The sequence below is a fragment of the Nymphaea colorata genome, chromosome 11 (assembly GCF_008831285.2).
Source record: "Nymphaea colorata isolate Beijing-Zhang1983 chromosome 11, ASM883128v2, whole genome shotgun sequence".
NCBI lineage: Eukaryota > Viridiplantae > Streptophyta > Magnoliopsida > Nymphaeales > Nymphaeaceae > Nymphaea > Nymphaea colorata.
The window spans coordinates 1,611,821-1,627,177 of record NC_045148.1 but is presented as its reverse complement, the minus strand read 5'-3'; the positions used below and the strand labels follow the sequence as shown (position 1 = coordinate 1,627,177).

Here is a 15,357-nt window from a genome sequence, read left to right as displayed (position 1 = left end):
CCAGAAGATGAATGAAGATTAGGAACTGATGAAGATATCTTATCTACAATGATAACCTGAATACATACAGACGATACCGAAACAAAATTAATTGTTTCTTGATCCACTTTTCACGTGCGTTACATCATTATACGAACCAAATCAAAATAGGAGTTCCTTTAATGGAGCGGGAAAGATAGCTTTTGTACTTCTTTTCTTATTTATAATGCCATGCCCCACATTAAAAAATTATAGGAAAAATAGGAGCACGACAAAAAACAATGAAAGAATATTACCAAGTCCTTTTTATCAGGAATAAAAACCTAAGAGATACAGGGCAGGTACCACCATTTCTCCATTGTCAAAATTATTGACTGAACGGGGTTTCCTGTTTCTTCTGAGGCGATAGCCGGCAATGGTAATTCTGGAGGTAAATGACGGTGAAAGGAGTTTACTGCTTCAGCCACACCATCTTCACTTCCAATAGCTTTTGCTAATTCCAGTGCTCGTATTTTCACCTAGAAGACGATTTGAGGGCGGATGAGTTCCATAGGTTAAGAAGCACTGCTTGAACATTTGAGAAAGGCACTAGTACTATGTATCTAAAAGGGAACCAATATCATAGATTTGGAAGCCCTAACTCTCATTGAATCAATAGACTCAATGCTGAGTTATTAACACAAACATAACAACTAACAAGTCTGTCGCCATTTCCCAGTTGATGTCGACAAAGAGAACGCAGAAGAAAAGCATTATTCCAATGCCCATAGGCCTGCAACTACCAAACAGCTCCTCTAATAAAAGTGTCAACCTAATGATGCACATAGCTGGCAAGCGATCTACAAATTGAAAGTCACGATAGAAATGAATACGCAACAGTTCGATCAAGAGTTAAGAGAATAAACAGAGAACAGGAATTCAAATGGCTAACAAAAATGAAAGTAAGAATAGAATATCCATGTCATGGGACAAAAACAATTGTCAAACCTGCAAAAAAAATAGCCCAAATAACCTAAAATGCAGAGGAAAAAGATGAATGTATATATTTCAATAATTCCTTAACCGACGGACATGCTAAGCAACCATTCATCACAGAGTAGTCAAAAAGGCAAACAGAAAAACTGTTAAACAAAACCAAACAAGATAAGGCATTATATTTCAAGTAACTGTTCACTGTTTAAGCAAAAAAAAAAATGTTAAGAGGAAGGTGTTCATTTTCTTAGATAGCACCAGTATTTGGCAGCAGAAGGCTGCATATTCATGCATGTATCAATGTTCTTCTAAAGCCTTCCAGAATATCGCAGTATAGGTTTGATTCTATGAGATGCTTTGCACTTGAGCAGCTTTAGACAATCAATATGATGACAATAGTGAAAAATATTTCTACACGAAGCACAAATGACATGTTTATCCGTCACTATAGAAAGGCATGATAAAGTATCACATTGTTTGGGAGTATTACCTCAGGATCAAGCATAAAGTTGATTGCATTTGATAATCTCTCTACACTGAGTTCAGAAATAGGTATTGGTGCAGGACCAACACCTTTTTCGTGTACTCTGTCACCCCAAAAGAATTGATCACCAAAAAATGGTATGACGGTAGTAGGGCACTGTCAAAACATTGAAAATAGAAAACGAGCAATGAGATTAGTCGTCATATGGCTGACAGGAACCTTTCATAGAAATAGTGATATGTTTGTGCTTCAAAATTGAATATGGAGCATTCTTGAAAATGAGAAAATTGAATGAATAATTAATAAAAAAGTACTGAAGGCTCATATCTGAAAATGATGAGTTGGCAAAGAATGACTTTTGTTACTACTGTGTTTTAATCCGTTTTCAACATACAATTTGAGTATTCTCCTTGAATACATGTGGAAGTTGCTTTGATGGTGTTCGATGATTTTTGTAGTTGATGATTTATACAATATGCTAATTTAGGTACTGTTTTCTATTTATTCTAACTTGGTAGGGATGACATCCTTTATTTATTGAATGCTGCCACCTTGCTTAGGCATAAACTATTTAACAAATATAAAACCATCCACATATTAGGATACGTGAGAGTAGCTTTTTGTGGAGATTCTTACCCCTGCCTTCAGCCCCGTGGCTGTCGTACCTGCTCCTCCATGATGAACCTATAGTGTTGAAGCCAGAAATCACGTTATCAATACCATATGCAGAGACAGGATGAAATAAAGAATACCTCTCAATCACAACCCTAAACTTGTAGGTAAGCCATATTATGGTACCCACAAGACACTTGTCCTTCATGTCACAACATTGATAACTTATGGAACAAGAAGAGAAGCAACGGGAATTATGGTTGTCTACCATAATATCATTAATCTTCAACAGACCCTCCCCTATCTCTTTCATATTCTTCTTTTCCTTTCTCTCATCTCTCTAAATATTCTTGTTTACTTCGAACTCTTTCATCTTTGAGTTTGGGCATGTTCCAACCTCAGTGCAAAGTTCATGTATGGAACATCATCCCAGGACCACATAAAGTTTGAGGTAAAGATCCAAGAGGAGATTATGTACAAACCACCAATAGCACACATTTTGCTTCAAGTAGTCTGCTGTTCAAATTGAAGCCAGGTTTTAAGTTATATTTCCCGAACTCTAAAGCAAGCATGTGAAATGCATTACCTCTGCCACATCCACACCAGCTAAACAAGAAAAATATAAACTCATCAAAGCCACGTGAGCCAACACAAGCAAAGTACCAGCTCACCTGCTACACCAGCCAATCTAAAAAATTTGGTTGTATAACTAGATCTTTTTGTTTGTCTTTTGAACTGACCTATCACTTCATATATTCCAACAAGAACTTTTTCTAGTCACTGTTGCACCCATACATCTTTCCCATGAAGCATGAACATGGAAACAGACAAGACAACGCTGAACCATGCCAGCTACCAAAGAACAGGTATACAATTCTTTGCATATAAAATGGAAAACCACAAAAAACTTGATTTTCAATTAGCATAACTTGCCGAAAGCATGATAGATATCATTGATAGGTCCAGATATGGGAGAAGAAAATTCATCTAAAAAATGTGGGTACACCTATATGTTTTTAAGTGCACATCTGTGCGTATTGAAATATTCTAAAACTAGAATTTCAACAAACTCAGTTATGCCCAGGTACCATCAAAGATTGTGTATTTCCTGACTGAGTGAAGTCCAATATGGATGCATAACTCACCACTGCAAAGCATTGAGGGAACAACCAATCATGTGGACACTCTTCAAGAATAAAAACATTGTCTGATATTTCTGGAACTGCAAAATTTGAAAAAGTAGAACTAAATGATTAAGTAGGCATACGCAAAATTATTAAGTTTAAGCCACATAAATTATGTTAAGAAAATGAAATGATCAAATGTGACTGATACATGTAAGCAATAGACAGTTCTACAAGCAATCCAATGCCAGAGGAACAAAAAGAAAATAAAGTCTTAACGCATTTTTGACATGTCATGTAGAACTATTTATTTCTCTCAAGAAAATACTTTAAGACATACCTCAAATTACTATCAGACAAAGGACAACACTATAATAACAGAATAGCTTGAGAGGGCCTTCTCATTCATGATATGTTTCAAAAGTAGATGTAAAAGGGGTAGTTATCAGATAACAGAAGTAGGCACACTAAGCACAAGGAGTACTTAAGCAGAAAAAAAGGGGTAGTTATCAGATAACAGAAGTAGGCACGCTAAGCACAAGGAGTACTTCAGCAGAAAAACAATCTTACACTTGCCAAGGCCACCCCATCCCCTATCAATTATTCCTCTTTGTCCTGTACAATTTAGTGCTTCAAGAATGATACTTGTTGTCCTTTCAGCATCTTCAAGTGGCTTCACAAACAGTAAAGCTAGTCATGTTACATGCCATATTTAATAAAGAAAGGTATTCTAAGTCAATGCACAGATATACTAAATAAAATAATCAGCACATGCAACTGGTGCAAATAACATTACCATAAACAGATTAAATAGGACCTAAATGTATTCACCAAAGATTGTCATATAAAATGTTAATAATCTATTTTCATTTTTTTTCTTTTATATAGTTCTAATATCTCTATCACTAGATACTACTTCAAGGTAAAGGTTGTATAATATCCTTGAGCAGTTGAGAAATGCATTACACTGATCTTTTGGGAAATTGCTCTGGGTTATTGAATCACATTCTATATCTTTAGTAGACACTTGTAGAGGTGGTCGGAAAACTATGTTTTCAAAAAATGTACATGCATCGTCTGGTAAGTATTTTTTTTTTTTTTGAATTTTGATTCATATTCATAGGTTCCAAGTGTAGGAATTAAATGATACCCAAAGGGGTTGGCAAAATGGACGGTGCAGGGGTTGGTAAATGGTTAGTCTCCAATTCGAGCTCCCATGGCATCTATGTCACACGGGTTCTCCTCTTAAGGAGGAGTACCCGCATGGTACGGGTACGGTACCGGTGTGCCCGTGGGTGCTCCAATTTCGGACTCGGTCAACTTTGACCGAGTCCATAGTTGTCCATTTTTTATTTTGATGATTTTAAGCTTTTAACGTTTTAAACATCATGTCACGTTAAAATGGTTGAAAACCCTAAACCCCAAAGACGTCTTCTTCCTCCTTCGACGCATTTCTCACCGACTGCGGCAATCTCTTTGGCGACCGACAACTACAGTGGACGAATGATGGCGACCAGCGACTGCAGGAGCGACCGGCAACGGCAGGTGGCGTTGGCGACAGTATTTTGCTTATTTCTTGTGAATCCTCTCGACTGACGCTTGTGTTTTCGATGGTCGACTGCAACTTGTTCCTCCGGCGGCGATTACAACCATATGTTCAGTAGTTTTTCCGGTAGCTTTCTCTGGTTCTTCAAATCCCATCTTACAGTCCCTTTCTTTGTTTTATTAATCTATTGTATGTCGTTTTGATTTCGTTTTTACATTTTTTTGTTTTCTTGTTGTTCGTTTAAAATTTTTAACGGTGCATCTTAATTTGGTCTGTCTTCTGAATAAGTGAATGTTCTATGGACTGTTTTTATTTGTTTTCTGTTTCTGTTTTCTTGGTTTCGGTCGTCAAGACTCTGCCAGACAGCTACTCAAGGCTTATGAGTGCTGCTAAGCCTGATGTAAATAACTTAGAACAGAAAAATAGCATTATAGGCTATAATGCTATGTTTCTGTTCTAACTGTTATGTTTTTTTATCATTAAAATGATTAAATCAGTAATTTTTGGCTGCAGCCTGCACCGACTTTTACTGTTTTACAGTTTGACTTGTTTAGCATGTTCTTTTTACCTGTTTAGCATTTCCTCTTTAACCATGGCTTGAGTTGTGACTTGTTTATCAAGAAAGCTGAAATATTTGTATGTTAATTACTTCCACACTTGTTTTGGATCATGATTTATGAATATGCTATTCTGTTTGTAATTTTTTGATATATATATACGTGTGAATATGTTATTTTGTTTGAAATTTTTTGATATATATATATATATATATATATTATAAATATGGCCGCATGTGTGCACGGCCGTACCCCCACACCCAAATTTTTTGAAAATGGTCCGTACCCGTACCCACACCGGCACCCGTACCCGTACCTATGTGACATAGCATGGCATCAATTCTCCTGTGCTTACGCAAGTTGAAGCATAGCAAGGGAATCATCCCGAGGCATCGAAAGTGAGCCTGGTACCTTGAGGCGATGAGAAGAAAGGTGGGGGCTTCGGCTTTCAACCGGAGAGTTTGATGAAATACTCATCTTGCTCACCCCCGAAGCGTAGGTACTAGATGAGAAAAAGAAACTGGAGCACAGAAAGTTCCCCGAAGGAGATGAATATTGGAGAAGACTGGATAAGCAAGCACAACACATTGCATCAGTTGAAGGCAGGTGTCTAAAGACAAAAGCTAAAGGTTCGGTAGATTGCACAAAGATGACTTGTTAAGGCAATATTGATATCGTGAGCACCTAAACAATATCCTGAGCAAGTACTATAGTTGGGCACTGGCATGATCACATCATCAAGGTAGTAATCATAACATAAAGCACCAATGTTCCTTTTTTCTTTCATGAGAAAATACTAAGAACAGCATTTTCTTTTAATGTCCTAGTTGGATTTGTGGTTAACATATGCTATGCCTCATGATGATTAACTCTAAGCATGAACTTAACCATGTTTAGCTTATAGCCCCAGCAATCATACCATGCTACCAAAACCTATATATATGGGCTTTGCACCAGATAGTATCCACTCCAGAAACTCCTTCTGCGGCTGATAGTTGAGACTATGGTTCATGAAACAGAACCCAGAAACATCTACTTGGGAGCCCCAATCTGTAGATAAATTCAGAAAATCAGATTCAAGTTAACTTTGATAAGAACAAAGTACATGTGAAGATTGGTCTTCCAAAACAGTTAAGAAATGCATACAACTTTGTCGGAGATGACATCTAACAAGTCGAAACCATGAAACTATCTGTTTGTGAAAACCAGCGGCAGTCGAAACCATGAAACTATCTCAGTTTGATCATCTAAAATGCACTCTAGGTAGTGATTCTTAGCAGAGAGTCAGAAACAACCAACAGGACAGCATGATGCTTCATTGAGAAATTAAGCAACAAATTTCAGCATATAGATAGGGGGATGTGAACACTTTGGAAAGAAGACGTGTCACATGTACCCAGATAGCTTGCAGTTAGTTTCAGCAAGATTGCCAACACGAAGGCATCCAATGAGTTCAACTTCCATATTATCACAATGGCTAATATGGTGCTAGCACCCACGTGATTAAAGTCTAAAATTAAACGTTGAAAGGTAATGAAGAAAAAAGTTAGATTCAGTAAGCACTGGTCTTCAGTCACTCAACTATTATTCATTTCATTAAGAAGTAAGATTTTGGAATGTGGAAACTTCTTGGTTTGAACACTTCATTTCTTGATTAAGTCAAAACAGTCAGCAGACACAGCACAGTTGGGAGGATAGGTGGTTACTCCCTGAAAGGGCTATGTGGCACTGGCGACCATAAACAGCACATAAGAAAAAACAACGGAAGATTAAAAAACTTATGTGAAACAGGTTCACTTAGGCACCAAATAGTTGGAAGGACCAAGCACAAAAACTCTCTTAAGCATGTATGCAAACAATTGTGCGAACTACTTTTCTTGTACTTTTATCAGCTAGATTCTTCTCGGATATTAATTGAAAAGTTTCTTTTCTTTGGAAAAACTTGGAATTCAAAAAATTAAAAAAGTACAAATATAATAAAAAATTGTGAAATAGTAAATTTTTTACTTTTATTAATTAAAGTTCAAATTAGTTAATAAAATATTTAAAGAAAACATCAGGAAATTGAACTATATTCAAAAAACTCCAAAAAGGCGGAAACTTTTAAAAAATGAAATATTTATTTATAGCTGTCAAATGATGCAAGCCCATTTGATGAAAAAGAAAAAAAAATATATAGAACACACCCAGGAAGTTATCCAAGATCGTTTTTGTATGCACTTGTATGTGTATGCGTTTGCACTCATATTTGTCTTTTGCTTCTTTGCCTGGGAACCCTTCCACCATTTGATCCACTTGAGAAGATACCCTTTAGAAAAACTTGTGCATGCAAATCATTTGTTTGTCCATGCATGTGGTGTGAAACCATGCTTTCTGCAGGTTTTTACATAATGTAAGGTTACCTAAGCCCTCAATTTGAAAGATGGAAAAGGCCAACATATGGACTTTGTGTTGGCGAAGACAATGGTTGAAAAAAACAAAGCACTGTCCAAGCATTGAATCAACCAAAAATGAAGATTCACAGTAGGAAAACAGTGATAACCAAAAGGAGAAAAAGCTTAATATTCTGCTGCAGTTGAACAAGCATATTCGGGTACTGATTACAATGAAAACCAGTCTACGGAGTTTCATATTATGCTCAGAAGTGCAAGTACTAAATGACAAGGCTATCTACGGGAGACAGAACATAATGCATGTGCCATGCATGACTTTCAGCAAAAGTGTGCATGAATGACAAACAGCCATCACTTAGAACCTTTAATCTACAGTTCTCAAGTAATTTTAAGGATTCAATGGCAGATACTTATGCAGTTGGGCTCTTAGATTGTTGCTTATGGAAGGTCATATCTCATCCGCTTGCATTTAATCCCTCGGTTCTTTCCTGGGCTCTTCCTTTACTCCACTTTCTAATCCTTGACTTATTATTATTGTTATTAGTTATTACTATTAATATTGTCAATCTGTCCTCTTCACAGTTTAAACAAGAGAAGAATGAGATGATGCACTTCATTATCCCATTATAAGTTAGACCGTTTTTGTCTACAGACTAGAGCAGAATCTCAATATTGATGCAACACAAGAAAATCAATTGTCAAGAAATCAAATTAGAAGGACAGCACTTACCATTTGGTTTTGGCACAAGATGTGGACTCCATATATATGAAGTTGGCAAATGAGAAATGGATCCATGGTATGTACTGAAGTATGCAATGGGTGAAAGTTTCATTCTTCTTCTGAAGTCATTTACAATATCCCTTATAAACCACCATATTAGCAAGTCCACAACAAGGTATGAAAGCTGGAAAAAATAAGCAAAAACCCATAAGTAAGCTATGCCTTACAAAAGAACGAATTTTGCAATTAGAGGGAAAAAAAAAAACTTAACAGATAAAGCTCATATATATGAATCCGCCAATATACGAAAGAGGCAATTTTTTTTACTTTGAATCATGTGAAGAAACATACTCGATAACCAGCAGTTTGATGCACCCTTGCCAAAGGATGAGGAAATTCCTGTGTTGGACTGTCTACGCACAAATTCAAGCAAAAAAATCCATTACAACTCCATTTTAGAACAGCTACTTAGATCAGATAACTTTCATGCACACAGCGTTCAACTGTCAATAGGCAATCAGGTTGGAGGGAGCAAATAAAGACACAAGAAAAAAAGAAAGTGGTCAATGACTCACTTTAGTTGCTTCTTCCTTTGATGGCTTATCACAACTTGTACAAAACCATCAGATGAAAAGCATAGACATAACAACGAGGATCTCAGGGACTTTGTGTATGACTAGACAAGAGTACACCAACTTTTGCATCCATAGGCCACAAGAAAAAACACAAAAAAATATAAAGGCAACAAGTCAAAAAATGATAGTAGATTGTTTGCATTTTAACTCTTAAAACATGGATTTTGCAGATTATCATGTAACGCTGCAATCTAAAACAGTAAGTTTGTTTCATAACTTTGTTACATGTTTCATAACTTTCCCCCAATCAAATTTGTTCCGTAACCTTGATCGAGAAAAAACATCCAAGATCACAAGTCAAATGATCTTATCTGAAACTCATTGCCAGTACTAAATAGAAACAGAACATATCCAAAGTTTGTTTAGTGGTTTGCAACTAATTCAAAATAAAATTTTCACATGGAACAGAGTGCATTTCAGCAGATGCTCTCTTCACTGATCTCAGCTGCATCACAATCTCGTATTCTACCTTTCTATAAATGCAACCATTTTAAATAGCCAAATGTTTAAAATTTCAAACTTACGTCCATGGCATGGTGAAGATGATATGTATTGGCACTCCAAGAGCTTCGGCAACATGCACATGCCCTGCAAAGACAAATGAAACCACACCTATGTTACTTGGCATGTGTACCTTGCATCAACTGAAAGAAACTTTCATAGTTACATGTTGAGATCACATGCACAGAACACCATCAAGAGAAAGTAACATAGCATTAAAAGGCTGGATTGGAATACCCATGCATATGCTTTTATAATACTTATGCCTATTCTGTATATGGGTACACAAAAGCAGGTACGGCTAAGACATTGAAGTAAATAATCAACATGCAAATTTTCATTTATAACAAACATTCTGATCTAAAATTGTTAAGAGTTGTAGAGACATGTTTTGCTTCTTTAATTGTTATGATCAAAAGGATGAAAAAGGTTAAAAGTGCATTGATCAGTATGGTGACTGATGATGATTGGAATTGCTATCATGCTGATGATGATGACAAAGTTCAAACGATAAAAAAACCTGATTATTGATGATAAGTGGTGGGATAGAATCTTTTATTTTCTGGCATTCACAGAGCCTATTTGGGAGATGTTGAGAGCTCTTGATTGCAATATTTCAACATTGCATTCTGTTTATGAGATGTGGGACAGTATGATTGAAAAAATCCAAGAGGTCAGTTTTAAGCACGAGAAAAAAAATATATTTCACTTGAAGATTCAGCCTTTTTTTATCATGTGCATAAAATATTGATTGCAAAATGAGATAAAAGTAGCACTCCTCTTCAATGCATGGCACATTCATTGAATCCAAAATATTATGGAACAAATGGCTATAGAAAGTATTGGTATTGGAAGAACCCCACTACATAAGGATTCATAATTATCAAAAAATAGATTGGCATGTCTTAATAGGATTTTTATTGATTTACATCAAAATCACCAAGCTCGCGATGAGTTTGCAAAGTTCTCTACAGGAATTGGAGAGGATGTGTGTGCAGCTATAGATAAAAATGATTATCCACCTATTTTTTGGTGGATTAAACATGGACATGCTTATCCTACTCTTCAATACCTTGCTTTCAGATTGCTAGTTTAACCTGCTACATCTTCATGCTACGAGAGAAATTGGAGTACATATTCACAAATCCATAATATGAAACGAAATAATCTCACAAGCAAACTCGCAAAAGATCTGGTTTATGTGCATTCTAACCTTTGGCTTCTTTCATGAAACAAAGAAGAACATAGGTAAATAAGTATACGATTTATTGATTTAGATGTTTCTCTTCTTATTCGCTAATAGTTACAATTTGTTTTTTGTCTTGTAGGAAAGGAGAAACTAAAAATTGGGATGTGAATGTTGAGGACTTTAACTTACAATAAGACACATTTGAAGCTGTTAGTTCAAGATTCGAAGAACCCTCTATTCCATCAGCATCTTCTAATGTGCTTGAGGCAGTGGAAGAAGAGGCGGGCGAGATGGACATTGACTGGGAATAGCTAGAATCATGGGATGATGATAATGATAGTGTTCTTATGATAAACAATGTTTTGTTTGATGTTTGTTTATAGACCTTTTTATGGGATTACAAATATGAACTATTAATTTTTTTTGTTTCATTTTATCATTTTTTTGGAATTTAAAAATTTGTCGTACCCGCGTATCCACAATTTTCAAAACTATTGTGTCTGTACCCGTACCGCTATACCTATACCCATACTATAACTACACCCATATGACATAGATGATGTGGCATTACTGGTTCTTACTTTGCACTTGGTCTTCAATGACAGCTTCATTTGCTCATTCGCAAATGAAAAGCAATTATAAGATTGTTTTCATCTGGTAACACATACTGTCAAGGTAAGTTTTTGGGAGGTAGCTGAAATTAGATACTCACCATAAGCAGGGGGATTTGCAATAATTGCTTGGGCTCTAAAAGGAGAGCCAGAATCAGGATCAGGCTCTGTGCATGCTGGAAAAAGCGAATCAATAATAGCTCGTATTTGCTTTCGTTGAAGTGCTATATCTGCTGGTCCAGATGGCAAAAAGCCTTTATTTCTTGCCATATCTGTATATGTAAGACTCGTAACATTAAAATCAGGTAGCAATTTAAAACTCAACCAGCCATAAGACTGCCAAAACCACAAGAAAAGGACAGAGGGTTTGTCTTTTCTTTATAACACCAGTGTACATAAGATTGCTTACATCCTGCAAGCACTCGTGCATCACCACCCAAGGGATAAAAATCAATGTCAGCTGATTCCACAAATGCTTTAAAGTTAGCATGAGTTGCTAACCTGACCTTGTGACCAAAATCCTGCAGTAAGTCTTGTAAGTTAGTGCAATATCATGGAAAAAATATTGCAAACGAATGATAATCTTTAAGGTGGATGAAACAGTTACTTTTGAAAAAAAAAAGATGAAATATTTAGTCAGATGGATCTAAAAGTAAATAGCAATTTCTTTTCTCAGGCATGTTGCACTCTGATCAGAAAAACGCTTTTGGAAAAAAATACAAGTTTTTTGGATAAGAAAAAAGAAGTCACCATTTAAAGTTTGTACTTCCGACAAGCATAAAAATGGATAGGGTAGGCCACATGCTTACACTTTGAGTTGGCAAGAAGAAAATGTAGACCATCAATATTGAACGACTATATCAGGTCCAAATCAGCATAATATAGGTGAAACCTTGAAGGTCTTGATCTGAAGCCTTCATCTGATGATTATGTTATAAGAGGCGAGGACTAAACCTACAAGTTAATGGAAAGTGGTGCAAAACTTCAAGGTGATGAAATCTGTGGAAGTAATGCAATGCTGAATACCTAAACAATACAAAGGAGGTAATTAACTTAAGAATTTGTTGTTTGTTGCTAGTGGTGGATATAATGAGTGTTTTCAGGAGTTATTTGTGCTTAAGATTAATAGAGATCAGCCACGTTCTATTACTTCTGCAACTTGTTCTGCATACATTCTAGCATGTCACTTTTTCCTTTTGTTGTTAAGTATGATATTTTTTCTGGAAATGCGCCTTCTTTTTTTTTTTCCAAATATTAAATACAATTGTATGATTTTCTTAGCATGATAGTTTGCAAATATAGTTTTCCCTACAAGTAAGATAAGGCACATATATAATATGACAACCAACTTTCTTTGACTCGTATAACAATGTGGCATAAATGTTTGAATAAGAAGCTCTACTAAGAGGTTTGAGGAATATATTTGTAGTTGATTCTTATAGGAGCTGTGTGTTCTTTTGCATACTGGTAGTCATGTGCTTAAGACAATTAAGGCAGTTTCACAGTAAATTAATTCATATCCTCGTGATGAGAAGCTTAAAAACACTTTGCATGAAGATCTGTAAGAGGAATGTCTATCAACTGTAAGTGACTTGTAAAACATGAAGCTATTAACAAGTAAATGAACTTCAAGAACAGATGAAGTATTATTCTGTTATAGACACATCCACACCAACAAAAAGGGCCAGGAAATCAAGTAGGGATAGATGGACCTGAAGACGCCTAGCAATAGCAATAAACGGCTGCACATCTCCTCTGGTTCCAACAACTAGCATTGCAATCTTGAGCCGTGGAATTGACTTATGGAATTCAATTGCTCCCTCTCCAACACCAATGTGTTGTGTATCAGCAGCATCAAACTCTAGTAATTCAGAAGCCATAGGTTCATTTTTGGTAACATCAACCTCCACCGTGCCATCCTTTTGGACTTTGACAAGCTCAATTATCTTGTTCTGATAACCACAGAAGGCAGGGTTCAGCTAGTAGCTACTGCAAGCAAACACATGAATGCATGCAATGGACACTCAATCACTCATATACTGACTCATTGGAAGTCTGGCTGAAATTGCTTATTTTTTACTAGTAAAATTGGGAACGACAGAACTGATATATATAGTACATTTTGGACCTTTTGCATTCGTGTGGAGCAATCGATGGTTCTCTTTTAGTTTGTTATGAAGCCATCAAAAATTGTGCCATGAACCCAAATACATACCTACATTGTTCATGACTCATTGACCAGTATTACTAGAAAAATGTATAGCCGATCAGACAATAGTTTGCTAACTATTAGATAGAAAAGCTTCCAAGGCGACCAGAGACGTATATTGTTGTTTGAAGTGGTGGTTCAACTCGAAGCCACCAACCAATGTATTACCCGACCAACCAATGTATTACCCGAAGCGGCGAAGCCATATATGCCAATACGACAATGCACTTTTGAAGCCTCAACAACCCAATATAAGTATTTGTTTCAGAGCACATCAGAAGGAACATAGGTTGCTGATTGCTGGAAGCATGATATTTGCTGAATTACTAAATTAAGAAGGTAGGAGCATTCCATTAGTGGCATGAATGCCCATAGTTATTTGGTGCCCTCACCCAAATATGGTAGGTAAGGTACCGCCCCATTTCAAATTGGTAATGCTTGAACGGGAAGGAACATAAGAAAATTACAGGATCGCAGTTATTTGTTTCTTCTATTACTTTTGGGAGTTCGTTTTTGGAAGACCAGAGATCAACAAGACGTTTTCAGCTTAACATTTGAGAACTCGTTCTAGGACCATATCTATCATATAATAACAATAGCACCACGACTACGAAGAAAAGCGTTGGATTATTAGCAGGATTTGCGACGAGAGAGAGAGCAAACGCACCTTTTCGGTCTCCAATAGTTTGTCCAATCTCAATTCAAAATTTCGACTTTCCTCTATTTCGGACTTCGACCGGCATATGGAGAAGCTATGACCACCATAAGGCAGCTTCTTATAAGCGTTGAAGCTGAGTCGAGCAATTCTGCAGTTCTCAAGACCTGAAAGAAAATAGCGGTGAATATTATTCAGGGACAAAACAGTTTCCATTGATGTCACTGCGCATGAAAGTGTTAGTAACGATTTTCTCGTGCCGCTCTTCACCTCTATAAGTTTTAGAAGAAAGGAGAAAAGTATTACTTCATCTTCAACTTGCACCAATTATAATTCAGCTTGCTGGTAGTTACTTTTAGACGTTAGTCCGCTACTAACAGAAACTAGCCTCAAATTCTTGAACCCCCATCATGCACTTATCTTTCCCGCTCACCTCTGACTCTCGTTATAAATGCATGCAGTTAACTGAAAAAGGGTAAGAACTTACTCGGGAGCCATGAGCCTATTCCTGCTAATTTCTCGACTTCACTTGAAGAGACAAACGAAGGATCGCCCTCCACTCCATTCTGTCGTGCAAACTCTCGATCGGGAGCAAATTCGGCCCCGATTGCGGAACAACCATCGCAGTTTTCCTTCGTCTCCTTACGCAATGCAGCAACTCCATCCCCATTTTCTTCAGCAGAATCTCCGTCAAACTCCATGTCTTCACCTCCACACTTCAATCCCTACTTCTACAACTCGAATCCGCAGCCGAATTCCACGAAGGGCCTTCGAGACCCCGTGGATCCTTCGAAGAGGAAATGATTGATAGGCATCAAACTACCATTCTTCAGCAACCCAATCCTTGCGGCATTGGGATGATTTGAGGTCTTGCTCTGAGTCAAAACAATTCGGAGTTCCCCTGCTTCCTCCCTTTTCTCTACCTACAAGTCAAAGCACGGATGGCGCGAGTTTCAACTAATCTGTCAGCGCACAGCAAGGAGAAAGTAAGAAAAAGAAATAGCTGTACGATACTTAATGAAGTAACATAAATGGAAGAAATGAAACACTAAAAATCCATCAAATGCGATACAACAGAAAGTGTCTCAAAACGAAGCTAATTTTTTCCACCTACAGAAATTGAATCATGATTTTTCCCTTTAAAGACACCATTAAAAGAAGGAAAAAAA

The 15,357-nt window shown here is 36.7% G+C and overlaps 1 protein-coding gene across 1 annotated transcript; it reads right to left on the bottom strand.

Annotated features, from left to right (window-relative positions):
• Window positions 1–8: 8 nt before the first annotated feature.
• On the bottom strand, window positions 9–15,273 carry LOC116264620 (sterol 3-beta-glucosyltransferase UGT80B1-like). The gene is made up of 14 exons (XM_031644946.2): window positions 14,676–15,273; window positions 14,201–14,355; window positions 13,037–13,276; window positions 11,734–11,845; window positions 11,426–11,596; window positions 9,548–9,611; window positions 8,740–8,797; window positions 8,398–8,572; window positions 6,194–6,324; window positions 3,742–3,844; window positions 3,193–3,269; window positions 2,072–2,119; window positions 1,442–1,591; window positions 9–497 (listed from the first exon to the last, which is right to left on the bottom strand). The coding sequence occupies exons 1-14, from the start codon at window positions 14,887–14,889 to the stop codon at window positions 303–305; spliced, it is 1,893 nt and encodes a 630-aa protein (XP_031500806.1). The 5' UTR covers window positions 14,890–15,273; the 3' UTR covers window positions 9–302.
• Window positions 15,274–15,357: the final 84 nt, after the last annotated feature.

Coding starts and splice junctions, on each gene's coding strand:
- LOC116264620 (XM_031644946.2), bottom strand. CDS start 14,889: ATGGAGTTTGACGGAGATTCTGCTGAAGAAAATGGGGATGGAGTTGCT. Junction 9,612..11,425: donor TGCAAATCCCCCTGCTTATG/GTGAGTATCTAA, acceptor TTGTCTTTGCAG/GGCATGTGCATGTTGCCGAA. Junction 8,798..9,547: donor ATCTTCACCATGCCATGGAC/GTAAGTTTGAAA, acceptor GTGCGTAGACAG/TCCAACACAGGAATTTCCTC.